This window comes from Lonchura striata, chromosome 2, assembly GCF_050655825.1.
Source record: "Lonchura striata isolate lonStrDom1 chromosome 2, ASM5065582v1, whole genome shotgun sequence".
NCBI lineage: Eukaryota > Metazoa > Chordata > Aves > Passeriformes > Estrildidae > Lonchura > Lonchura striata.
The window spans coordinates 64,074,178-64,101,664 of NC_140704.1; the positions used below are offsets into that span (position 1 = coordinate 64,074,178).

At 42.6% G+C, this 27,487-nt stretch overlaps 1 protein-coding gene across 7 annotated transcripts in view; it reads left to right on the forward strand.

The window, feature by feature from the left end:
• The window catches only part of RREB1 (ras responsive element binding protein 1), a 133,662-nt gene that overhangs the window by 75,987 nt on the left and 30,188 nt on the right, over window positions 1-27,487 (forward strand). For all 7 annotated transcript variants that reach the window (XM_021534650.4, XM_021534642.3, XM_021534700.4 and 4 more), the window contains 4 exons: window positions 6,217-6,361; window positions 7,510-7,649; window positions 21,050-21,239; window positions 22,780-25,519. In XM_021534650.4, coding sequence (XP_021390325.1) covers window positions 6,217-6,361; window positions 7,510-7,649; window positions 21,050-21,239; window positions 22,780-25,519 — 3,215 coding nt within the window. The remainder of the gene's footprint in view (window positions 1-6,216; window positions 6,362-7,509; window positions 7,650-21,049; window positions 21,240-22,779; window positions 25,520-27,487) is intronic.

A 27,487-nucleotide genomic window follows, 5' to 3' on the forward strand; every position in this document is an offset into this window, starting at 1 on the left:
AAGGACCGATTTTTATTCTTTGTCTTTGATTTGAATGATTGGATGTGTGGCTTCCTTGTCTTCAGATAAGCATCAGATATATAAGGATTTTCCATTTGGTTTTGATACCAAACTGTCTAGAAATCACAAGGGAGATGAGGAATAATCACGTGCAATACAGTAGAGTATAGGGTACATCTAGTGGTAAAGTGGAGAAACTTATAATATTATGTGGGATATGAAGCCAGAACCTGAACTTGATACTGTCAGATGATCTCTCTGGACTGATAATGCCCAGATTCATTGGCCTCCCCACCGTGTTTCCACAGACTTGAGGGAGGAGGAGGGTGTTTATACATACATTGGATTCTGTGCTCAAGAATTAATCTTGATTTAGATGCTGGGACTTTCCCAACCAGGCCTCAGTGAAATTGCTTGCTGCTCCCCCTCTGGACATGCTGCTCCTTCTAATCAGACCTACCTGGCATAAACCTCTCTTGACTGAAAGCCAGCAGTGCTTGTGTTGCCACAGTTCTAAGGGAGAGGTTTAACCCTGAGCTCTGCTCAGGGGCTGCAAATGCACCCTTTTGTTCCATACCTTCCTTTAGGCTGGGCCTCCAAGCCAGACAGGCCTTTTTACTTTGGGACCTAATGCACATCAGGAAGCATAGAAACTCAAGGTGCAGCTAGAGTGTACTTTTATCTCCCCAGAATTAAGAGGTGAGGGATTCCCACACATGCTGAGGGATGATTTCTCTCCAAGAGCCAAAGTGGTGCTGATCAGGTTATCCTGCATGCAAAGCAGAAGCTCCTGGTTTTGTTCATAATTCAATGGGACCCAGAGCCAGAAGCAGCTGCATCTTGCATTTGCCTCCTTCAGGATGCTTTGGCTGCTCATTCTAGCCTTGAGCCAGCCAGTCAAAACCTGCCCACGTTCTGGTTTTGGCATTGAAGCTGTAGGCTGCCCTGTTTTGAGGCCTCCAGAAAGCTTATATGATCAATATGCAAATCCCCTTGGCATTATGAAAATACATCAGCCCTTTTTAGAGATCTGGTAAAGACTAGGATGTGACCAGCAGGACCTGCATGTCACTTCAGCAGGACAAATGCTCACCTGCCCTCCCCATGAGTCACCTCCCACAGAGACTGTTCCAACACAAGAGAAAAAGGAAGAAGACACTTGAGTTCTGCATTTGCCTCTTACTACAGAAGTCTCTTCTTCAATGTAAAGTAGCAAAATATTCACTTGCTACTGTTCTGGTGGAACAGTCACCCTCCTGGAATTATGCTCTGCATTACAGTGTGGGGCTGAAAACATTTTCTGCTCATTTGTCTTTAAAAAGGAAAGGAAAAAAAAAGAAGCCAGGGGAATTCTTGTGCACTATCATCTTAGTCATCCTGCTCATCTTCTCATGTGACCCTGAGATGGGAGAGGAAAGTTGTGGCAGAAGAGGGGAAGCAGAAGGTGATCCTAAGTGGGAAGATGGAATGAAAGTCAGTCAGGAACTTGAAAAAATGTGATTTTGTTGGGAGGGCTGACTGGCACACAGTCCTAGCACAGTTGGATCCTCTTGGCTCACCTGTGAAATTCTTTATGTAAGGAGAGGAGGGAAGAGATTATGAGGACAGCTTTTTCTTATACAGCTGTGCTGCATGAAGTATAGTATATAGGAAGGTATTTCAGGTTTTTTGCACAGCAGTTCTTAAACATTAAGAGTTTAGTTCAGAGATGGATCAGACCATGATTGGAAAAGACTTAATTTCCTCTTTTCGTTTTATATTTATTTTTTTCAAAATTTTCTGGTTCTTTCTCTGGTCTAATTTTAAATGGAATTCCACTACTTTCTTTGAGAGGTTAGTCAAGGCTAGCTAGCACTTAGTTCAAATGAGTTGTCCCTAATATTAAGCTCAAGTGTTTATCTCTTTCCTGTCATCCTGTGCATCCCGGCTGGATTTTAGTGTTCTACCCTCAGCACTGTCCCAAGTGCATATGTACTTGCAGGCATGCTGGGGAGACTATGAGGTGCCAATTTCAGGGCTCTGTACCTTCCTGAACTTGTCTGCTGTACTTTGATTGCTCTGTAGAATGGCTCAGAGCCACAATTCATTGATTTAATTTAGAAAAAGAAATCCAAGTTTCATCTGGTGTGATTCTGGATGTCTTCTGAGCTGCAGTAGTGGTCACTTCAAAGCTGCTGGTGCTTGTAACTTGCATCTGCAACTGAATATAGGCATTTCTGTGCATGTCCTTACTTTGCCCTTCTTTTTTTCTGAACTGCATTCTCACTTAAAGTGTTGAGTGTTTATCTTTATTTTTTGGAACTGATGAATGTCATATCATTTTTTTATCACTGTAAGATGCTGAAAGCCAGCCTGACTTACAAGCCTGTCTTTTACATTCTAAGCATGCCAGTGTTGTCAGGCCAAAATATGTTGTTATAGTCACAAAGGGAAAATAACTTTTAAACACAGCTTTGTTCCTGTTCGTCTTGTATCTTGGCAGGCTGAACAGTGAGGTTGAATATTTTCACTGTTACATGTAAGATCTAATCAAGGCAAACTCTTCTAAAGGAGTAAGGCAACACAAATACTTCCCCCCCTTAATTATGGTTAGGAAACTTTTTAAGTAGAAGAAGCCTCAGTGAAGGGAGTGTTTGAAAGAAAGGTTGTGGATGTGGATGTGGATGTGACTTGGCATCTGCTGAAGTTCAGCCCATGTTGGGTGATAAATGTTGTCTCGAGGCAGAATGACATCCATGTTGCAAAGTAAAAGAGAGAGATGAAGATTGTGTATTTCCTTTGTACTTCTTGGCTTTATCTTCCCGCTTATCTTGGGCTGTAGCTCTAGTAATCTTTTTCCTCTCCACCCTTAACTTGATGCAGTGAAACTTGCTTAACCTGCCAAAGGAACAACCTGCTGGCTGTAACGTGGGCAGGTTGCGACTCTCCTTGAGAACTCTGGAACCTGCTGCTTTGGTTTTGGATTTTTCCTTTTTTTCCTTAATGATAACATGCATAGGACTATCACAGCAGCTGTGATGTTTGACCTACACAGTAAAAGTCAAAGGTGCAGTCAGGATGTCTTCCTGTTTATAGCTCATTAGCTTAGGCTGCTTCCTTTCAAGTATGCAAAACTAAAACATGAAGGGGTCACCACATACCTTGCTGTGGTATGGATTTCTGCTGTGGCTTTTAGGACACGGCAAAAGCACACACGTTGCAGGAATGAGAACTGCAAGCAGTTGGGGCAGCCCGTGACTGACACCAGACATAGCAAAGCCCCCATCACTGTGATGCTGTACCCATGTTAGCAAGCCCTGCCTTATTGGCAAATTTCACACTTCAAGCACAGCTGAACTGCTTTTGGGACTTGCAGGAGCCAGTGTGTTTGCATGCAGTGGGTCATGCCAGGCAGAGGTGCTAGGTTGGGCTGTCACTAACCTGGAGGTCGCAAGGGTTTTTCATGTTGGTGTGCTGTGGATGTGCCATCACACCCCTCTCAAGTAGGAGCCAGTTGCATCAAAACTAGCAGAGTTCAACAGGTGGACAAACAGCAGAAGGAAAGAACTTAGCCCTAAGGAAGCTGTTTTGCATAGGTAGCTGCTAAACAGGAGTTGTGCATACTTGTTAATGTTTGGAAAGAGACTTTAAAATAAAATGGGAAGAAAAAGTCCCACGCCCAATGCATAGCAGTTTTCTTGTTGTTTGTTTTCAGGATGTATGTGATTTAGCTTGACTGATTTTGCTCTCTAGCTATCTGAAAAGTAACTGGCCTTCAGACGAGCTGCCAGAGGGCTAAGCAGTCAGGCTGTGTGTGAGTGCCTGGGGTGCAGGCACAGACAGGCACAGCAAAAGCCTCTGTTTTTACTTTCAAGAGGTCATTGAAACTGGAAAGCAGTCTTTACCAAAAAGAAATAATAAAAACATAGACAAACAATCCAAACTTCCAGATTTTGCTTTGCCTGTGCAGTTGAATATTTTGATTTTTTTTTTTGTTCCAAGATGCTTTCTGAATTTTATCTTCTATCATTGTGGACAGGAACCCCTTGAACAAATAACTGGTTTCTTCTCCTTTATTTTTGTATAAATACAGACAACTGCAGCTCAGGCTGCTGTTTTATCACCCATGAAAGAAGCTCTAGCTAGCACAAAGAGTTAGATCAGTGTCACAGGGTAAAAAAAAAAAAAAAACAAACAAACAAAAAACCAACAAAAAAAAAAAAAACAAGATTGAAGAAAATGAGGCCATAGAGTATCTATATATGCCTTCCTGCAGATTTTGTGAGACAAGGTAGCACTGGATTTGTGTGGATAAATCAGTTGCTTTGGTGCCTGTGGTGCCAGAGCTACCAGAAGGCCAAGGCAGAGGAGTGCACAGCACTCTGTATGCTGTGTCAGCACTCTGGGTTTTCTCTGGCTTCTGTCAAACCTGGAGAGAGCCAAATGCTCAAACCTTCAGCATTCCTTCTCCTCCCAAATGTGTGATTGGCAGGGAAAGAGGTCAGACAATTTCAGCAACATTTCCACGATTCTGTGTCCAATCTGCTGGGCACATCTGCACGTATATGAGACTGACAGGTGTCACCAGTGTCTATCCACCAGTTATGCGACCACCAAGAGTTACTGGGGATTTGGGGAGACGATAGGTTTTTCCTCATGGACCTGATTCTCCCAGCAGCCCCAGCCTTGATGGGTGCTGAAAGCAGGCAGTAGCTGAACAGCCATTTTAATCTTGCATCGGTCGTGGTACCTGTGGGGGCTTTTGGCTTGAGGCTGTTCCTGCACAACACCCTGCTGTTTGAGACAGGCTGCAGTTTGAGACACTGATTTTTTTTTTTGCCTTCTTTTTTTCTATAAAGCTTCTGAGATTGTGAAAGGAAACATTAAAAAAAGCATTGTCTGATGAGACAGTCTTCCCAGCAGCTCCAGTGGGGTCTGCTGTGGGTCAGTTTGTGCTGTAGGTCAGTTTGGTTCAGTGTGTTATCTCAAAGCATCATGCCCTTGGCATCCAAAACTGAAACAGATTTTATGTCATAACACCAAAGCAGTTATGAGGACGTGCAAGACTTGTCTGGGTTACAACATTCTCTCATGTTAGAACATGACATTGTGCAGTCATGTTAAATGGCACTGTCCTGAGCCAAGCTGTGGATGTGACTTCTGAAAGATTTGCCCAAGTGCCATTAACATTGTCTCTATTGTGTTTCTTTGAAGTCAATTATGGACAAATGGCAGCTCCCTCCTGCACTCACATATCTAGCTATTAGGAGCAAAAAATTTCAATTGTATCTAGGAACATACATTTTTTTCTTTTCTATACATTTGAAGTGATGTTAAAGGCCATTTATTTAAAAAAAAGGAAAATTTAAATTTGAGCTTCGAGTTATCAGAAGAAAAGGCATGGCAGCAGTACCTTCCAACTGAAGGGAACTAGACAACAGTGTCATCCTCAGGTTGCAAATACAGAAAACCAAGAGTCAAGTGGGTCAGGTAAACAGATATTAATGAGAATGCTTCCTGAATAATTCTGTTCCTTTCCCTTTTCCTGTATCTTTGTGACAAGAAATAGTTGTTTTCCTGGGAAAGCAGGTTTGTGAACATGCCTTGGCAGTACGAGTTTTGCAAGCTATACCTAGTGCACTGTAACAGTGGGACCAGATAGTCCTGACTTCAAAGCTGCACTTGAAATTTGATATTGGGGTCCACCATGGTGTTAAGGATGAGAAGGAAACAATGGCATTAACATATACAGATCTATTTGAGGTACAATCTCAAACTCTAGACAGAGAGCTGGTTGAAGATGAGGTGCTTTTTTTTTGCACTGAGAGAAGTGGATGCTAAGCTGCAGGCTTTTGCGTACTAGACTGCCACAAGACAGGGAGGCTGGGTATGTGGATTGTTGAGCAGGTTTAGGCAGAACCAGGACCTTGTGGATGATGGGGAATGGGCACGGTGCTCATGGAAAGAGTTGTTATCAGGGCAAGTGTCGTTCTGGGAGTTGGGACATGGAGGAAGGTTTGTGGGCTCCCTGCTGCGACCCCTCACAGGCCCAGGCACTGCAAAGGGCCCGTGCTGGATTATGCCTCAGCTGTTTTTCAGAAGTTCAGGCTGGTTTATGGGATCTCTGATGGTGTCCTTTAAAGGCAAACCTTAGAAGTGGTGTCGGCATTAAAATTTACATTGGACTTCCTGCCCTGGATTTGCCTGCTTACAGTGTCTTCTTCCCTCTCCTCTCAGGCACATGAAGATTCATGAGAAGGATCCAAACAGCACAGCGAGCACCACTCCCCCCTCGCCGCTGAAGCGCAGGCGATTGTCTTCGAAACGGAAGTTCAGTCATGATGCTGAGCTGGACAGAGATGAGAGGACACCTGCAAAAAAGGTTCTTTACGGGGCATGAAGCTAAAGATGTTCCTGGTTACCTCCTAAATGGTCAGCTGTTTGGTTTGTGTAGTCAGCACAGACTTGTTACAGCTCTGTATATGAGTTGCCTTGCTTATCCTGTGTAGCCAACATAGTTTCTGGGATTGAACATTATTTTCTAATTTCAGAGATTGAAATAATTCAATTAAAAAAAATATTTATTGTTTAAATTTTTGAATTTACTTTTGATTTACAAGTAATTATTGTGGGATGACAAGAGGATGTCCTATTCTTTTGCTGCTGCAGCTTTTCCCCTACCTTTTTTATGTCCTCCCATATAGTTTGTAGTATTCTTAGAGGATGGTGATTTAAACTTTTAAAAAAACAGTTTGTACTTAAAAAGCAGGAGCAGCTAAAGTCTACTTTTGTCTAGATCTGGAGGGAGAAAAAAATAATCTACAGTACATTTCCCTTTCACAGTAGCATAATCCTGCCTTATTTGAGTTGCAAGAGTGACCAGAAAATAATTATTTGAAGGCTAGACATTTCCATTAGGGTTTTGTTTATGAAATATTTTAACACATCTCAGTCATTTGTACTAAATGTATAGTGTCTGCCAAACTTAACTCTTTCCACTTACCATCTCTAAATGGTGAGCTAGTAGCAGTTCCATTTAGCACAGTATCCCTCGTTCTGTGCATACTTTTCTCCCTCTAATCAGAAGAGAAGTATAGAAAAAATGCAGAAGTTCATTGCTATTCCCTGAACCACTTGACTTAGCAGTTGGCAGTATCTCAGTGGCATAAATAATTTAGGCTGACAGCTCCCCTGGCTTTCTGAAGGGGGAGGAATGCTAGTTCAGTGGTATATGAACACATGGGTTTATAAGTTCTTCAAATCACAGTTCCTCATTAGAACTGATATATCTGTGAATCAGCTGCATACTTTATCTCCTACCAAGACTCCTTTTCTGTCATGCATGTTCTTACACATGTGCCAAGGCTCTGCCACTTATCTCTCCTGAGGAATGTTTTTGTATTTGCTTGCAGCAAGGTTACACATGAAGCTTCCAACTTTGTGTAAGAGAAAGACTTTGAATGGATTGCAAGTTTGGTTTGTTGCTTACAACTTGGTCTAGTGAGGTTTTTTTTTTCCCTTTTTCTGAAGGTTGTCGAGGATGGCCATTCTGGTGAAGGGGATAAAAGGGCTGATGATGAAGTTTATCATTGTCCAGTGTGTTTCAAAGACTTTTTTTGCAAGTATGGCCTGGAGTCCCACATGGAGACACATCCAGATAATTCACTGAGGTAAGAGATAGTACACAGAGTGTCTCTGGTCACCAGACAGACTGAAGAAGCCTGTGGTGGAGGGGCAGGAGCCTCTCAGCCCCCTGCATGTTAACTGCCCCCCTTTGTGGTTTTGAACAGGTCTTTAAATGCTTTGCCTCATCTTGTGTCACCAGGGTGTTGTATGGCTTAATTTTATTATTTTTTGCAAATACAGGAAATCTTGCCAGTTAATAGCTGGAAATGTTTTTACAAAAAATTAAAGTACATCTTCCTCCTGTTGAAACACACCACTGTTACATAAAACTGTAACATGCCAACATTGCAAAATTTTAACAAGGTAAACTGAAGATGCTTAAAACTTGATAAAAAAACTTGATAAAAGTATTCAGGTATCATCCTATGAGATTATTGTGTTTGTGGCAATGGCAGCAGCTGGATGGAAAGGGTTTTTCAGTCATTGGAGTGAGTGAAGGTAGATGAGTTTCTAGTTTCAGACTTTCAATAAAATGTTTTATGCTTTTCTACCTTTTGAGGTTAGGGAATGATGTGGATTTTGGCTTAAATCAGCTTTTCTTAACAAGGAAAACTTATTTATTAATTGTTTGGGAAGGTGCTTGAATGTTGTGTTTTGATTCAAGTAATTGCCTCTGGGACTCCTGAAACTGTTTTATTTCTTGTTTTTTCACCATAGAAAAATGTAGAGTCAGATTTATGAAGATATAAAAGAAATTTTTCACATCTAGTTGAAACATGTAGAAAAGCTACCACTTGAGGAAAGAGATTGTCCATCTGCAGAAGCTTGTCAATATTTTAAACTTATTTTGGGACATTTGACTCCAATGATCTTTTTGAAACTGTGAAGAATTCAGCATCTTAAAGTGTCAACACTTCTGGATACAGGTTCTTAATAGAATGACATTGAACAGAGGCATCCCAGTCTATTAAATAGGGTTAATATTATTAAATTTTCCCTTTTAAAAATTTTTATTTAGAAAACCTTGGTAAATACATGTAAAATACTTTTAAAAGGCATTCTTAATGCTGCAGTTACTGGGGAAAGGAGTTGAAAGCTTGGTCCATTCAATAGTAGTTAATTAAACATACTTCTCTATTTCTGAAATAAATGAGGTAAATTTTCATTATAGATGAAAGCTAAAACAGTTGTTCTCCACTAAGAGCTCTGCAACCCTCACAAAATGGAGTATGGAACAATTTTGCCTTACACTTCATGCTTTAGAGAAAGCAGCTGACATACTGTGTCATTACGCTCATTTTGAAGCTTCTCTGAAGATATGACCTCTTTGCAGAGTTATATTCCATGGACCTGAGTGGAGAGGTGGATTTTCTTGCTTTGATAAGATAATGGAATAGATATCCTTCCAGCTTGGCAGCTTTGCAGTCTGCTGTGGCAAGGCAGAAAGACACAGTGGCTGTGCAGGCATGCTATTCCTCTTTATGCAGCCATTGTTCTAGTATTAGACTTGCTTTGGGATAATATTCTCCTGAAATGGATTTTGCTACCCTTGATTCTGTTGAGCAGCAAAGACTAGAATGTGTCCCTAAATGAAAGTCACAGTTGTCAAGCTCCGTGGGTATGATTTAATACTAGTGCTAGGATACTTATCTTTATAGAATTGTCTAGGTAGTAAGGAGGTTTTGTCAGGTATTTGCCTCAGCCATTTAGGACGTGTCAGTGAAGACAGGACAAGTAAGATGTGGTTCTCTCTGGGCAGCTAATATATTAAGGTGCAACTTAGCCTGCCCATCTGGTTAAACCACACCTTTTGTCCTAGTCTAGACAAGTCAAATGACACTGTCTGCCTGGCCCAGCCTAACAGAAAATCCTCTAGTAAGCAGAGCAGTTTGGACTGCTGTTAAGGTGACTCTTTCATCCTGAACAAAATGGGTTAAAATCCTTGGCCAGCAGGGGCTGTAATCCCCTGGTTCCCAGGGTTCTGCAATACTATTTGTAGGATTCAACAAGACACAGAGAATGTAGCATGCCTTTCTCAGTCCTGAGTACAAGTGATTGAAGTCCTTTTGGTGAGGCTTAAGAGGGTTTTTTTGAGTGAAAGAGCTGAAGAAAAGAGAATATTTTGCTAGAGTAGTAGAGCAGGAGACCTGTGTATACAGGTGTACTTGTGGCAGGGAAGCAAACTGCAGAATGTTAGAAGGCTTTCATCAAATCCTGTTGTTGCCTTATTGTAGAACACAAGAGGAAGTAACTCTTGTTAAAAATTCAAACCAACAAAAAAGCACAGTAACTGTGTTGTGAGCAAAGGGCAGGGAGCGTAACACCCCCAGTCTCCTTTTATTGCCCATATTGTAAAAGCAGAGTCACTTGGTGTGGACCTGTGAGGAAGGCATTGGATGTGCATCCCAGAGTGAGATACTCTGGGTCTGGTGGTTTGTTTGAAGCTACTACAGTAGACAGTAGCCCAGCACAGACTGTTCTGTCATGATCAAAAATAAGTGATGCTGAATCTGCCTAGCCAATGCCTTTCATTGTAAAGGCACAGGTCAAACATCCAATTCCTTTTTGCTCCCCTAGCTCCTATGTAAATGACTGCAAACTGGCTCTGAAGCAGTGCACCAGTGTGCACTGCCTTGATGGTGTCACCAGCCTTCCTTCAGGGATGCATCCTCAATCGTGACAAGGTGCCAGGGTGGGCAGGAGCTTCTGCCTGGTTTCCCTGTGGTCCTTTAATCCCACCATTTCAGTGCTGCTGTGTAAATACAGCCTCTTGCCCCCGGAGCTGTCTGAGTCTCTCTGGCCCGGCCACCCTCGGCTAAGCAGCAGAAAAGGTAAGGTTGTCTGGCAGCCCCTGGGATTAGTACGTGAGCAGCTAATTTGCAGGGTGGGCTATCACCCTTCCAGATACTGTCAAATGAACAACTTTAAATCACAGGGTTAGCTGTTCAAAGTCAGATGAAAAGACACTCCCCATTGTCTTGCCCAGAACTGCTTTTTCATGTAAAACCCAGAGCAGGGAGCACCTCATTGTTTACTTGCAGCAAAATAAACAATTCTTAATCCACTGATTGTGTGAGAGGGCCTCCTGCTTGGTAGAGTATCTCTTGATTATGTAAAATCCTAAATCGTGCATCTTTGTCTCCTAATTATGGTAGGAACTGCCCTAGTCTTGAGAGTAATAATAGGGCCCTTTGTCCCATGGACAATGGGCTGTGGCACTGCATCTCCTTCATGGCATTACACCCCCTGGTCAGTCTCTGTCCCTTTGAAGCCCTGTGTCCTGCACCCTAATTAAAGACATGAGCTGGCCCCCGGCAAGGTTGTCTGCAATGCCCATTAACAGTGGGAGGTGGCCCAGGAGTGCTTTCTGACCCCCTTGGCCTCTCTACCTGGATTATTTAAAGAAGTCTGCTTCCCTGCAGCTGGGGCCTCAGGACACTGTCTATTTTGGTGAGTTTGTATCTGAGTGTTGATATAATTAGCAGAGAGCTGAAACGCTGCACAGCCAATAGGGAAAATGAGAAACCTCACGGAGCAGGGGAGTTTCACTGGAAACTTTTGTGGCGCAGGGTTGCTGTCAAACGTGAAATGAGCTTGTAAAGGTCGCCTGACAGCTCTGAGCAACGTCAGCAGTGTAAGCAAAGGAGATGTGAGGATTTCCCGGGGAGAAAACTCTCCAGATGCTATGCTGGGTTTCTCCTCTTTCCTTTGGCAAATACAATGGAACAGGCTTAAAGTAAAATGTGTGGCTTTTAAGAAAAAGTACATGAACTATAAAATTCCTCTCTTGGATTTCACTGTAGCCAGAGCATACCTTTTTTATTTCCTTTCCTTCTCCTCCAGGAGGTCTAGTGAAGCAGCAAAGGGACAATTATGCTGCCTCTCATGTCTAGGTATCTTCCTTAGGAGAGGAGGAAGGAGCTGGTTATGGTGTTGCAGTTACCTCCTTTCTTAGACTCATTCCAACATAATTTCTCAGCCACGATAGTTGTGCACTTTGAATGTGGTAAAAGGTTGCTTCTTAATGAACATCATGAGGCTTTCTGATCACATCTGGTTCAGTGTGGCATTGCCTGCAGTTACAAGATTTGGTTTTGCTATATTTTTGTAAGATACAAGAAATGAGTAGACAGTACAGTGTGAAAGTCATTCTGTGCCTATGTCATGAGCTGACCTGGTGACCAAAACCAGTAGGTGCCTGTTGCCGTGAATGAATTCAGGGGAGATTAAGTTTTTTGACCTTCTACAGAGCCTGTCCAAACAGTGATATAATATATTAAGCCTTGTAACTTGAAAATCCTGGGCATATTTTCACAAGGACAGCAAAAGCAGTTCTCTTCTCCCCAGGGTTATGTTCTTCTGTAAAACCTCCAAACAAAGGAAAACAAAAGCTGTTCACAGCCTACCTTGTTCTTCAAAACAGCTTGCTCAAGTTTTGCTGAAATTGTGTAGAGGTTGAACATTGCCATGGAAAGCTATTGTTTGGAACAGCTCACAGATCAGTAACAGGCATAGCAACAGAAGAACTCAGGCCCTGGAAAGAAAAGTGTTAGGAGTCTGACCATTAGGATCTGTGGTCATCTGCCTCTAGTTTTGCCAGGGTAACCACTGTGAGGTCTTGTTTTTGAAAACACTTATGGGTGAAAAATTCTGTTGTTGTTTCTTTGTGTTACCTGGCTTCACCAACTTAAATGCCATAGGAATGGTCTTCTGGACTCTGTGGGTAAACTGAAGATATCTGTCATGTGCAGATTGCAATTCAGGCAGGCTGGTCACCAGGTTTCCCCCTTTGCCAGCACATCCACATTCTTTAGTGTGTGGTGGGCTGCTGCCAGCCACCTGGACCTATGTCCCAGTTTTAAATCATTTTAGACAATGTGCACGAGCATCCTCATTTACGTCAAGACAAGAGGAAGTGGGTTTTGGGTGAAAAAGATACCTACTACTTAGAATATGGCATGTTTATTGCCCAGTTACTGTTCTTCAAGGCAGTTCTGCACCCTGGCTTTAGGGAGATAAAATAGTCAAGAAAAGAAATGCACGGAGATTTAAAATGTACGGAGATGCTTTCAGGTATTAGCACCACTAGAAAAGACTAGTACAATATTAGGTTGTTTTCAGAGCAGTAGTCTGACCATGGAAAAGTACATTGAACTGAATGTTAAAAGGAAAAAAAAAAAAAAACCAGCCAGAAAAAGACCCTGAAGTGTCATTCCTGTTTTTGCAAATGCCTATCTAAGCAAGTTTAGGAATTCACTTTCTATCTGTTCTCTCCTTATATAGTAGGGAATGGCTTCCTTATTCTGAAGCACACTGCTCTCTACATGTGGCAAGCCTTCTGTGGAAAGAGGGTGTTAGTGGTGCTACAAACTTTCAGGAGTGAAGGTGTTTTAAAACTAGATGTTGTTTGCAATTTTATTGTGAAACAAAACTATAGCTCCATGGTAGGAAGAGGAAGCTTCTTCCTGGTAGTTGACACTGCTGTTATTGGAAGCAACTTGAAGGATGAGTAACAAGTCATCTTCATTCAGCATTGTGAGGTTATATACTATTTTTCTCTCTGTCACAACTGTTGATGTACACATAGCCTCATTCCTTGTTAGCTTTTCAAAATAAGAAATCTCATGCTCTTCTAATAAAGATGGATAATTCTGAGGTTGTTGTATCCTACAAGTTGTTGAGAGGGATGGAGAGCACTCCAGCATAGACATGTTCATGGACCTCCTTAAACTCTGCTTTTGGCATACTATATTTTGGGCCCAATACTTCCTTTTTTAGTCACTGAGGTTGTACCAGCAAGGGCAGTTTGGGTAGAAATTGCTCTGGAGTTATTGAGTACTAACACAGTTACAGCCAAAGATGCAGGTGACAAGGGGCAGTGGTGTGACATTGCCAGTTCAGCCCACGCTCCTGTTCTGCTCTGCTCTCAAGCTGTTTGCTCAATGTCTTGCTGATAGAAACTAGGAACCAACTCCTAATCTCTTGCTGGCAAGATTTTCAGCAGGAGCAATTCCATGAGACAGCTGATGAAGTTCAGCTCTGGTAAATGCTATGACCTGAAATAGGCTGTGGTACAATGCAATTCTTGGTGAGGCAGAGGAGAGGGTATGCAAGCAAGCTGGTGAATGCATCCTTTTACTGAGCAAATGGAGAAGTAGAATCAGTGGGTTGTCTTGCAAAAGCAGAACAGAAGTGCATGTTACATGCTTTTTGAAGTTCCTATTCAGAAAAGAGAGCTGGGAAACATCTGAAGAGCAGCGCAAATCCAATGCTGGCCTAGAAGTGGTCAGCTCACATCAGGGAGCTCATTGTGTGAAGAAACTGGGAATCCAGAGCAGCTGGATAAAAATATTGGCTGGTGAATGGACACAGGGAGTGATGCTCTCATGTGAAACTGTGTGCCGTGTCACATGGTGTTGAATATCTTAGCTTGGCTGCCAGAATAGAAAGTGGGTAAATGCAAAGCTGACTGTAGAGGAAAGCTGCTTGTAAAAGGGCATGCAGGAGGGAAAAGGAGCTGAGCCAAAATAGGTTATTAACATGCCTGCCTGATTCTAAGGAGTAGGGTTTGTTTATTTGCAGGCTTTCTCAAAGTGCTGGGTGCTGCTCAATGTGTTTGCAGTCATGTCTGCATGCTGAACATATCGTAACCTGCAAATGTAGATAAGGGCAAGGGACTGCAATCCAGATTCAGCTGCATCTGTTTGTGAGCCCTGTTCTGATGAGTGGATGCATATAGGATAGAGAAACCTCTGGAGATGTATTTCTCCTTATGTTACTCATTAAAAGCAGTGGCCTTTTTTTAACATGCTAGACACATAGATTTCTTTTTTAACTCTTGCTGTTAATTTAAAAATTACAGAAGTACTTGGCTTTCATATTTGAAAGATTGTTAGAAGATAGGAAGAGCTTTTCATTTCTTACCTTTAAAGAATACCAGAAGGTTCACATGAGTTGGTGTGCACAAATAACTGTTATTCTGCCTGCTGTGCAGCTTCTAATTTTGGTAGCTGTAGAGGACTATTCTGGTCAGGTTTTTTTGCCCCCCCAGATATGTTTGCCCTAACTATTAAACCCTTCATTGTTTAAATTGATCTTCATCTCTTTCTCTGTGATTCTGTACAGCCAAATTATTGACACTTCTGTTTTTTTAAACTTTGACCTTTATTAAGTAAACAAAGTCATTATGAGAAAATGACTACTTTGTGTGAGTGTCTGTGGGCTATCTCCCATTTTCCCATTATTTTGTCTTAGTTGCATGTTAATTCTGTTGAAGTAAATGGTAGTGTAAGCTACTGTTTCACCAGGGCAGAGGTGTTTAAATCTGGTGCTGTTGAAGTGTTGCTGGTAAGTGCAATTCATTACAGTATTAGGAAGAAGTTTTTACTCATTTTTCTTTGCTCACACACAAAGGAAGTTCAAACATGACACAGCATGGCTTGTGCCTTTTTATTAAACTTTACAGCAGTTAATTTCACTGAAGTTACTCTGACAGGGGAGTCACTGGTGGGGACACTGGCTCTGCTGCATGCTGACAAATTTCTGAAGCACAACATCACCCTGGTTTATATCGGGTCTGTCCTGGCTCCTACATGATACTTTTCTTGCCTGGACCACAGTGCAGCTGTAGGAATGCACATAACGCTGTGCATCCCTCTATTAATAGAAGGGTTGGTGCATAGGGTTCAGCCTTGGCTGCACCCAAGGGTGGCTTCTTTGAGGGAGAGGATTAAAGAGAGTGACAGAACATCGGTAACAAAATCAGGTGCCCAGTGGGGCAGTGGAAAGGGGGAAAAGTTAAAAGAAAAGTGCCTCCTTTGCTGAGACTGTGAAGAAGCATGCACTAAGGGCTGTGTCCGTCCCCTTAGGCAGAAGGGAAGGGGAGGGAAGCCTCTGCAGCTGGCAGGGAGTTGGCTCCTGGTGCTGCTTGCGGTTCCAGCACAGCCCCATAGGGATGGGCGAGGTCGAGATGGCAGAGCAGCAGGTCCTTTGGGGTCAGACTCGCTGGGGAGCTGCGGGGGAGGGAGGCAGGAATGGGCATTGCAGGACAGCAGGAGGACCTGGAGGGGAGGCAGGAGCGGGTTCCCAGTGCTGCTGCTTTTCCATCACTCATCTGCAGCAAATGGGAGAGATTAGTGCAGCTGTTGGATGTTATTTCCCAAGGCCCTGGGTGTGGAGGCCAGGAAAGGTTGTTTTTTGGCTTTTTTACCCAAAAAAAGATGAATATCTGGACCTGGGTGGGGTTGCACAGGAGCAGAAACCAGTTGGCTCTTTCTCATCTCTCTCACTTTGCCTTGTCCCAGAAGAAGTGAAAGAGATGCAAAGGAATTCTTTCCTGAAGGGGAATATGTCTGTAACCTGCTAGCTTTTCTTTCACAGATGGTGAAAGCCCTTGTGTTTAAAACCATCCTTTCTCCATCTCCCCCTCCTTGACAGGCTCCCCTGCAGCGGGACATTGCCATTATAGAGGCTGGGAGCCTGCTCCCACCACCTGTGTGGACGTGAGTCATCAGCAGGGAATCACCCATCTTTCTCTTCTACCTGGTTGTATTATTTTTAGGTCAGCATAGGAATTTCTTTGCTCATAAGAGCCACATTAATTCTGCAAATAACGTTAAGAGAGAAAGGAGAATAATAACAACAGAGGTAGAAAAACACATGGTAGTGACTGGGAATTTAATTTCAGCAGGAGGAGTTAGACAATTTCATAACTGTGTATTAATGACTTATGTCTCAGGATATGTTTCATTATTTTTGTTTGTTTTCCTTGCTTCTGTTTGTGGAAGTTGCTAAAGAGCATAGATGGGAAAGGAACAAAGTGGCACCAAGTTTTTTATTTTTGATAAGGCCTAGAAATTAAGACTATTTTTATTTGTTAACATCTACAATATGGGCAACTTTGTTTTAGTGAGCTGCATGGGTGAAAACTTCAGGTTTTAGTCTGTGTGGTTTCAGAAGTACAAGCAGAATAATGGTAAATGTCACTTGCTCACCAGCAGTCTCGGGTAATGCAGAGCATAGTGTTTTGTTTAATTTCTTGGTAACATAATGGTAAATACAAATATTTGGCATTTTTGTCTTGACTACTGAAATATAAAATCTAGGAGGATTGAATGGTTGTCTGCCTTACTCTTAATCAAAATCAAGACTGATTAATTTTGCTAAAAATTTGGCTCTGCATTTCCTTTCTAAAATGTCTTTCCATTTCTTAAAGAAGGCCAGCTATTTCCTCTGCTGACAAATTGGAGTTGTCTCAGAGGAGAGTGTAATGCAAGGCAACGGGCAGTGCTTATATAAACTTTTCTTGCAGAGGTGCCACTTAGGAAGTATAGCAAATCCTGCCTTGCCCCCTTGAATGAACAAGCTTTGCAAAGCACTGACTATTTCTTAAAGCCTGTTAAAATGCTTTTATATCCTAATTAGCATTCCAGATTTCAAGAATACTAATTTATTTTAGAAGAAAGCTTTTTAATGGTGTGTTTTTACACAAAGATGCTACACTTGTCTGCATTAAGAAAATTTTTAAAAGAAAGAAAAGAAAAAGATGCACTGATGTAGTAATAATTAGTCAGACATGCCTGGTGTGATACATGGCCTGAAGCACCAAGGGCAGCCTGGTTGTTGCATTGTTACATTTGATTCTGCTTTGGTGTTTTAGGAGTTCTGTTTTCTTACCTGCTTGTTTTTTACACCTCTGCCAGTGAACCAGAGCCTTAGTATTATATTTGCATTGTTACAGATATGAGCAAGTCCAAAACATAAAGGCAATTGAGAATTAAAGTAATTTTAAAGGGGCCTTAGCTGCTAAAAACAGTTTTTTTCCTTTTTACTTAAAATTGAATCTCTATGCTTGGAACTGAACAGCATTTTTCTCCCTACTCTGTAATCATATTTATAGAAAAATTGAAGACTGTGGCCAAGAGTAGCAATCACATGATAACACAGCAGCTTTTATTAGATACATCTGGAAACTTACCTTGCAAGTAGAGTGCTTTTATCTCTGCACAGGTGTTGAGCCACTGCTTGGCCTGTTCTGCTGACAGCCTCAGAACCTGTTTCCATCACTGTTCTCTGCAGCCATGCCATCCATGTTTGACTTGGAACTGCACATGAGCAGACTTATGAAATTTTAAAGAGAGGGGGCTTTTCTGTTGGTTTTTTGTTGTTGTTGTTTTGGTTTTTTGTTTGTTTGGGTGTTTTTGTTGTTGTTTGGTTTTGTTGGTTTTTTTATTTTTTTTTAAAGTTCATAATGAACAAACTATTACCATATGTTTCAGATGCTTTATTTGATATGCTGGACTTTTCAGACTTTCCACAATTACTAATTTATTTTTTTAAAGCAGTTTAAACAAGATGAAAAAACATTCATATAGCCTAGGATTCCTTTCTCTTTTACTCCTTAAGCTCTGGGTCTTGGTTTAAAAGTACTGTAGGTAGTGACACTACCCAAAGATGGAAAATAGTGCTGCTGACAAAACAGACAAATTAATAGTTAGACTTTCTTAAAAAAACCTAATGCTTCCAGATTATGTGGTGTTAGGCATGGCAGCTTACTCCATTTTAAATTAAGACAAGGCTTAGACAATGCAGTGTAATGCTTGCCTTAACCAGTTAAGTTTTGACACTTAGTAGCTATAAGCTTTTCTTGGTGGTGCTAGGAATCCACACATGGACCACAGAGGACGGCAGGGCATCCACAGCTCCTTCCCATGCCCCAGCTCCCATGTGGTTCTGTAAGTTGTGCCATCAGGGCAAGGTGCTGAGCTGGGGTGCAGTGCATTTATATGCCCTGAAGAGCCTGTCTCTTGAGATGACAGGCATGATTTATCTGGATGTTTCTTTTTTCAGCCAGGTGGTTCTTTCTGACCTAATGAAAAAAGAGCTTAATCTTTCTCCCAATTTCTCATTTTGTTTGCTGCTTCTTCACTCACAAGGAAAATAAAAGACTAAGGAAGAAAGAGGAAAATAACTTCACTTAATAAAAGAGAAAGCTTATATTCTTTTTATAAGATACATTACTTTTGTTTGGGGAAGGAGAGGTGGTTCCCTTTGCATGGAAACCACTATTTTTAACTTGCAGGATTTTACTCTCCTGAGGCTAGCAGTTGATACAGGTGTCCTGTGAAGGACTTTCACATAGGTGTTTGCTCTGAAAGATTAATTCTCAAGTGCAGCTTTAGATGAGAGACCCAAATAAAGTAGTGCTGAAAATCAGCATGTTGCAAGAGGGAAGTGAGGGGGAGTGCAAGATGAACAAGGTACGCCTCCCAGCCGTGTGGGATGTGTGGCTGCTTGACAAGGAGCACTGGCTCCTGCTCAGCCCAGATCCTGGGGGTACAGTAACAGGAGCCAGCACTCCCAGTTACTGTGGTGCCATCACTGGTAGCTGTGCCTGCCCTGTCCCACACAAGGGGATACACATGCTGCACTGGGTTGCTAGGCCCAGGACAGGTCAGGCACATTGGGACCCCAGAGATGCTTCACGATGCAGAAGCAGAACAGCCTGCAATGCTTCCAGTGGTGCAGGAGAATTGTTTCCAAGCCCTCCTTGTTTGTATATTAACATACCGGGAGGAACATGTCAGAAGCACTGCTTGTTTTCATGCAAGGCATTTTCATGACCTCTAAAAGCAATTTATTTCAGTAGCCTGCAAGTTCTTCGGGTGACTACTTGTAATTTTTTAATGCTCTCCAGCCCCCACTGGTTTTGGTGGTTGCATTTTTGTCTTCACTGAAGATGACATCTTTGCATCACAGAATAGGTGCTGCCAAGTGAGCTGGAGGAGAGCTGTAGATCCTGATGCTGAAGAAGTACTGTGTTGGCCATCCCACCCCACTCCCCTGAGATTGTTGTCACACTTGGCATACCTCTTTAAGTAAACATTAGCTTTGTAAATGGCATCGGTTCGATATTTAATGGAATGCAGGAACTATGTCAGTAGCAATTATACAGGTAGGATGCAAGTGAATTGGCAGGAGAGTTAAAACAGATTAAACTTTCAGTGCGTATTTATGTCCAAGCTTTCTGGGTGCTGTGATAACAATGGCGGTGTTGTATACACTTCACACTTGCTTCTTTCACCGCTCGGTGACTATGAGTCCAGTTGCTTTGTGGGTGACTTGGTTATCTCTTCGTTTTCAGAGAATAAAAAAATGGCTGTGGGAGTTTATGTAGTGATAAAATGAACAACAATGGGAGTTTGTTAGGGACAGGACAGGGAGGGGGTGGTTTCAGGATTTTGTAAGAAGTCATTTCTAATTGCAGGATGTTTTTTTAATGAGTAGGCACATGTCCTTTTCCTTGATGTAGAGAGCAAAGACAGTGTGGGGAAAACCAAGGCCATGGGCAGATGTGAAAATTCCTAGTGCATGTAATATTCTCACTGACAAAATCTGACTGCCTCACATCCACTGGTGTTTTGCTTCTGGGAAACCCACGCTTTGGCTGGGAGCTGGACCTGTAACCATAAGGAGATTGAGGCTGAGTTAAAACTGTGTGTCACTTATTGAACGCAGAGTGGACATGACCTGTCATGCTCTAGAGCTCACATACCAAATATTTTAAAGGCAATAGGCTTTGTTGATGTGTTCACCAAATGTTGCTGCATAGGCCTTTCTGCCTGCAGCATAGCTTTGATTGTTTAATGCAGTGTTTTATGTGAGAAACCCTTGTTTAGCTGAATTTAGGATTTGAGAATTTAAGAAAAACAAAAAATCATAGCAATAAAGTGTGGGTAGGAAAAGCCAGTGCTTCTGCATTTTTCTTCAGGGCAAACTGGCTGTGAAGGGGGTATAAAAGTGTCAGAAGTGTTGAACCTGTTTCAGGTCTTCCTCCTTTGTACCTTTCTCCCATTCAAGGAGCAGTAGTTTTCAAATGGTCTATTTCTCATAACAGCTTTTAGAAATGCCAGTGAAAGTAGATGCAAAAGCAGTGTGATGAAGGTTCACACACAGGTATTAGAGTGGTGTGCAATAGTATGTTTTAAGTAGTGGATATGAAAGGTGCTGCTTTTATATTTGCTTGCTACTTAGGTCAGATTTAGCCTCTCCTTGTCACTGATTATTTTTTAAACGTTGTTTATTTTAACAGGACTTTTCAGTAAAAATGAAATGGTGTAAGGCCGTTGAAATATTTTTCGTTGGACAATGAAAAGGTTTTCAGAAGGCTGTTATCTCAGCTGCCATTCTACCATCTGCCCATACGAGATTGTCAGTTCTCATATTCTTTAAACTTCCAGTGGACTTACTAGCCAGAAATTAGTAGAAAGTGGCTGTGACCAAAATGGCCTTTTGTGGTGATAGGTTTTGACACACTGTGGGTTTATTTTGCATTTAGCAAGTTCTTGGTATCATGGGCTGAGAGGAAGGAGGTGCAAGAAGAATGCTAGTTCTTAAGCTTGAAGCAGTCAGCAAGTAATTTCTGTTTTATTCCTCTCCTTTCCAGGTGTGACATCTGTTGTATCACCTTTCGTACTCATCGGGGCTTACTGCGCCATAATGCAGTTATCCACAAGCAGCTTCCCAGAGATCCCATGGGAAAGCCTTTCATTCAGAACAACCCTTCAATTCCAGCAGGTTTCCACGACTTGGGATTCACAGACTTCTCCTGTAGGAAGTTCCCCCGCATTTCTCAGGTACTTTCTGTTCTTGGTAGCTTAAGGTGCCAGCTATTTCAGTGCATATCTGATGAGGTCATTGGAAGATTCATCCTGCATGAATATTTTGTGGAAGGTACATCACCACTGTTTGTGTAGGCTTCAAACACTTTATGCCTCTCCCTTTTTTTTTTTTTTTTCATCTAAAGAATATTGGCACTGGGGGCTTTTTCACCATTACAGTGGATAACTATCAGTGTAAAGATACATAAAAAATTTTGAAGGAAAGGTTTGATCATGTTAGATCTTTACCCCTTTGAGCTTACCCAAAAAATCCTACATCTGAAATCAACAGGGAGTGCACATGGTAAGGAAGACATTATTTATTTTACTTTACTCTAACAAGGATGTAGTTGGGGTATGAAAGTTTTTAATATGAAGAACTTTGAGCAGTTGCCTTACTAACTAAACAGTGACATCTTCTGTGATTCTCTCACAAAACACGATATTTCTCATTTAAGGTTTGTGGGACAGTGGATAGGGAAAAGTCCAGGGAGGTAGTCTGTAAGTATTTTTCTGAGAGCCTTAAAGCTTTCTATTGGGCAGTATGATTCTTCCCTATGTCAAACCTTTCCTGCCTTAGTTTGCTTCTGAATGAAGCTTTATCTATTAAAAAATCAACAGCACAATCCACCAGGACCATGCTTAGTTTCTGCACTTTTCTTGTTCTTCTGGGGTTAAAGCAGGCATTTCCAGCTCTTCTGGCTGCAAAAGGGTAGACTTGAAATTTGCTGCTGGGCCAGGGGAGCATGTAGGTATTTCTGTCAGTCTGTTACAGTTTTGGTATAAAACTTTAAAAATCAAAAGAAATAACTTTTTAAACAAAGTTTATTTCTTTTGTAATTAATTACAGACATTTAAAGTTATTAAGGGATTTGAATGTTGGTATTTTCCTTTTGTAATAATTTTGCTTGCACTGTGAGAGAAGATTTATGAAGTATTTAGAGTCTATAAAGATCTTGCCAGCCCTCTACTAGTATTTTTCTTGGGAGAATAAATGTAATCAGACTTCCCTAACCAAAACCCATTCCTTTAAGCTCTGAGTTTCATTGATCTGCTTTTGGGGAAATTTATTTTGGTTGGTTTACATCGGTTTGGCTTCTTGGATGCCTTTTTTTTTTTTGCTTCCTCTCCTCCTGGTTTCTTTGAAGTAGAGCTAAACAAGATAGTCTGCTGCCCAACTTCCTTGCTGTATTAGTATGCTGAGGCTCCTGTCCTGTCAATGACACGAGAGAAGTTTCTGACAGGGAAGTTTGGGATGGCAAAGAATTTGAAAGCCCGAATAGCCTTCTGAAGGAGTTTACCTTTATGAAGGGAACTTGTGGAGAATCAGCCCCTAAATTCAGATATACCCCTTAGGAGACTAAAGGGAATGTCTCTATGCCAGGTAGGTGGGGGCTGTTCTAAACCTCTTAACTTAGTCAGTGGAAGAGAGAATGAACTGTTTGTGTTTTGCAGCACCATGTGATGCCTTTCCAGTTTGAGATTCCTACTCTAAATATTTTTGCATGTCTTTCAGGTCTGGTGTGAAACAAATTTGCGAAGATGCATCAGTGACTTCCATCGATTTATTTGCGAGATGTGTAACAAGGCATTCCCCATGCTTTCGGCACTCAAACTGCACACAGAAACTCACGTGGTGGATCAGGGAAAAGACAAGCACAAGCCACAGTCCATGACTCCACCCAGTGAGAACCCAGACCAGAAAGCCTTCATGGCATCCTTGGGCCTACAGTACACCAAAGACATCAAGCCTGTCAAGCAGGAGGACAATACACAAGACGAGGTCCAAGAAATGCGGCTCAGAGCTCTGAAGAGTAACCTACCTCAGGAACCTGGCAGCACCAGTCTGCTCAGCCTCTCTCCTCTGGAAACTGCTTCCATGGGAGGGTCATTTTCAGTTCTTCCCCCTACAAAAGAAAACATAAAGCTTCTCTCGCTGCAGCCTTTCCAGAAGGGTTTTATTATCCAGCCTGACAGCAGTATTGTGGTGAAACCCATCTCCAATGAGTCTGCCATTGAGCTGGCAGACATTCAGCAGATCTTGAAGATGGCTTCTTCTGCTCCTCCTCAAATCAGTCTTCCTCCACTTTCTAAGGCACCTTCTGTCCCTGTGCAGTCTATTTTCAAGCATATGCCACCACTGAAGCCAAAGCCTTTGGTAACACCCCGAACAGTTGTCGCAACCTCTACACCTCCTCCTCTTATCAGTGCCCAGCAAGCCTCCCCTGGCTGCATCAGCCCAAGTCTCCCACCTCCCCCTCTGAGGCTGATCAAGAACTCGGTGGAGTCTGCCTCCAACTCTCATCTCCCCCAGCCAGGAGCCAAATCAAGTCCTTCCTCGCAGTTGCTCCTCCAACCCAAAGTAGAGCCTTTAATTCAGCATGAGATGAAGACGCAGCTGGAGCAGGACAGCATCATTGAAGCTCTCCTGCCTCTAAGTATGGAAGCCAAGATCAAGCAAGAAGTCACAGAAGGAGACCTCAAAGCCATCATCGCAGGGGCAGCTAACAAGAAGACCCCGACCATGAGGAAAGTTTTGTACCCCTGCCGTTTCTGTGACCAGGTGTTTGCCTTCTCTGGTGTCCTGAGAGCTCACATCCGTTCTCACTTAGGTATTTCCCCATATCAGTGCAACATCTGTGACTACATCGCGGCTGACAAGGCAGCGCTGATCCGGCACCTGCGGACGCACAGCGGGGAGAGGCCTTACATCTGTAAAATCTGCCACTACCCATTCACAGTGAAAGCCAACTGTGAGAGGCACCTGCGAAAGAAGCACCTCAAAACGACCAGGAAGGATATCGAGAAGAACATTGAATATGTCACCAGCAATGCTGCAGAGATGGTGGATGCCTTCTGCTCCCCAGACACGGTGTGCAAGCTGTGTGGAGAGGACCTGAAGCACTACCGGGCCCTCCGCATTCACATGAGGACGCACAGCGGCTGCCAGAAGAAGAAGCCGTTTGAGTGCAAGGAGTGTGGCACGGCCTTTTCGGCCAAGAGGAATTGCATTCACCACATCCTCAAGCAGCATTTGCATGTGCAGGAAAAGGAGATTGAGAATTACATCTTAATGGTGGACTGCAGTGCCCAGGAAAGCCAGACAGATCCTTCTTTATTGGAGGACAGCACTTATATGGACCACAAGCCCATGACGCCTTTCCTGGAGCCACAAAACGGCTTCTTGCTGGGAACATCATCTCACATTTCCATCAAACGTGAACCTGTGGGCAACTTTCCCATGGATTTTGATGAGCCATTAGATTTCTCTCAGAAGAGCAAAAGCCTGAGTGCTGTGCAGGTGAAGCAGGAGAACTTGTTCGGTTCATCTCTGTCCCTTTATGACTGTTCCATGGAGCCTATTGATCTGTCCATCCCCAAAATCCTGAAGAAGGATAAAGATGATGTCACCTGTGAAGCCAGGAATCAAGAGTTGGCTGCTTCTGGGAACAGTGATAAAGCCTATAACTGTCTGCAGTGTCCTTTGGTTTTTGGTGCCAATGGGAACTCAGAAACAAACCGGGGTGTCAGACATCCCCAGCCACTGAAAGGTTCATTGCATTTGACTGTCCCGATCATTTCCCCGGCTCTCCCTGGCAATTCTGCCTTGCTGAGACCCCTGAGGCCTAAACCACCACCACCACCTCTCTTGCCAAAGCCTTCAGTAATGAAAGAGCTGCCACCATTGGCTTCCATTGCACAGATCATTTCTTCTGTGTCTTCTGCTCCCACTTTGCTGAAAACGGAGGCTGCAGACGCCAGTCCCAAGGCAGTGAGCAGCTCCACTGGGTGTGACAAATCAGGGAATGCCAAAGCTAAAGTGACAATCGTGACCACCGTTCAGAGAGACCCCAGCCTGCCCAGTGACCTGTCTCAGGCTTGTGATCCGGAGCAGTCTCCCGTTGCTGATGCTGGGTTGACTAAGAAAAGAGGTAGAAAGAAAGGAACGAAAAATAAGCCCAAATTTAGCAGTAGTGTGGATCTGGAGTCAAGTGGGGAATTTGCCAGCATAGAGAAGATGCTGGCTACCACAGACACTAACAAATTTAGCCCGTTTCTGCAGTCCACTGACAATTTCAAGGAAGAAAGTGGCAGAAATGGAACAAGTGAGGATGAGAAGGAAACTGCCAAGGATAAGCTGCTGAGAGGGAAGAGAAACGCTTACTCAGACTGCCTGCAAAGTATCCCCTGTCCTTACTGTCCTCAAGTCTTTCCATGGGCGAGTGCCCTGCAGCGGCACATGCTCAGTCACACGGGTAAGAGTGCTCTGTGCTCACAGTAGTTTGTAGCCTCTGAGGTAGTTCTCCATGGAAGGGCCTCTCTGTGGAGGAATCTTCCTTTCTTCTAATGTTTGAGTTGTATTCTTCTTTATTATTTTACTAATCCCTAGGTGTTGCTGTTGCAACAGTAATGGTGGTGGTAGATTTTTCAGAAATGGAATAATCCCAGTGTCTTTGAGTATCAGAGGGTAAATAAAACCATTAATACCCATTGTGACTTCAGTGGCATAACTTAGTGTAGCTGGAAAGAGGCTCAGGTTTCAGTTGTTCTGTTATAATTGTCTTGTCTTGAAGGGGAACGTGTGTGTTGAATATTTAATTGTGCGGTATGTGGTTTATTTGTCTGTTTCTGATGGCTGTTCTTCGGCATCAGTAATGATAAAAAACATCTCTAAAAATGAGAGACAGTAAGTGTAGAACTGGGGCCGGAAAATAATATCATATAGTGCTTAGCATTTTTTTTTCCTTGCGGTGACTTTTATTTAACAGATCAAAGGAGAATGTGAGAAACTGCTCATCCTGAGCATTATGTAATAGTTTGCCTCTAGGAAGTATTTCTCCTCAGAGATAGACAACTAAAGGTGGGCACATGCCCTAAGGTCTGGAGATGTGTATGGAATCTCTAGCATTGTGGTGCTATGTAAGTAACCTCAGACCTGGTGTAAACAAAAGAAGGAATTGATTGGGTAGGGAGGTTTATTCTAGGTCTGGGGTTATTTTTTGTTCTTTACTATAAAGGAAATACTGCATTGAATGCTGTGCTGATTTGAAGTTCCCTCATTCTTCCACCCACACTGTAATAAAGTAATTAGTAGATTCTCATCCTGCTCTGGAGGGAGAGGGCAAAGCTTTACTTGCTGTTGTGCCCTTTAAAGTCAGTCACAATTGTTGATGCTTATTCATTATGCATCTCAGCTCCTAGCATAAAGAAAAAAAAGTAGGGATTTTTATAAGAAACATAGGGGATTTGAGTATGGCCTTAAAAAAGTTAGCTTTTTTTGCTGCATTTTTTTTTTTTTAAGAGAATGAGGTTTCCTGAAATGACTGATTCATGTCTGTGCTAAAGAGGGAAACTTGAAGAGGTAAAAGAGGTTAGCTGAGGGGTTTAAAGGGAATCTGAGCTGTGGAGCAGTCCCTATTACAGTTTGCTTTGGGTGACACGAGGACATAACTTGCAAGGTATCAGTGCAACAGTGAGGCTATTGTTTTCTGGTCCACAGAGAACAAATTATTTCATCTTATTAAGCATACAGTTTACTTTGTGGTGAAGGAGAATGCTTTACTCATATATCAATTGTTTTCCAACACCCTGGTCTAAAACAAAAAAAATACAAAGTTTCTGAAGAACTGTTCATGAGACAGAAGACAATGGAGAGGCTTTTCCCAGACTAAGAGGTTTGACCTGCTTATTGATGGCAGACTTCCAAGGTAGCAGCATTGGTGTAAACCCTTAATGAAGACAGGAAAATTCACTCAGCCATGAATTACACTGGTAAAACTTGTCTCCCTTATGACCACCAGGCTTGGAAGGAGGTACTGTCCTTTTAGAAAACCTATGCTGGAATCTCCACAAGGAGACAAGCAACTGTGGCCATAACAGTACTAAATCCTTGCCACAGATACAGGATTTTTGGTGATACGACAGCAGTGGCAGTAATCACACTCCAGTTGGTGCTCTGGCAGTGGTAATACTGAGCTCTTTTCTAATCATCATCTCTGTATTGAGAGACTTGTTTCTGCAGGACCACCCCACAGCGAGCTTTGGCTGGCCTTGGGGCATCTGTCTTCAGATGGCATGAGTGTTTTCTTTCTAAACTGGTAGTTTCCAGCAGCTCCCCTATAGCAGCAGTGTCCATGAGGCTTACTGGAGGCAAGCAGGAGAGCTAAGCTGGGAAGGAAATTTAGGCCAGGGAGGTGGTGCCAAAGCAAGCCTGAGGATGCATT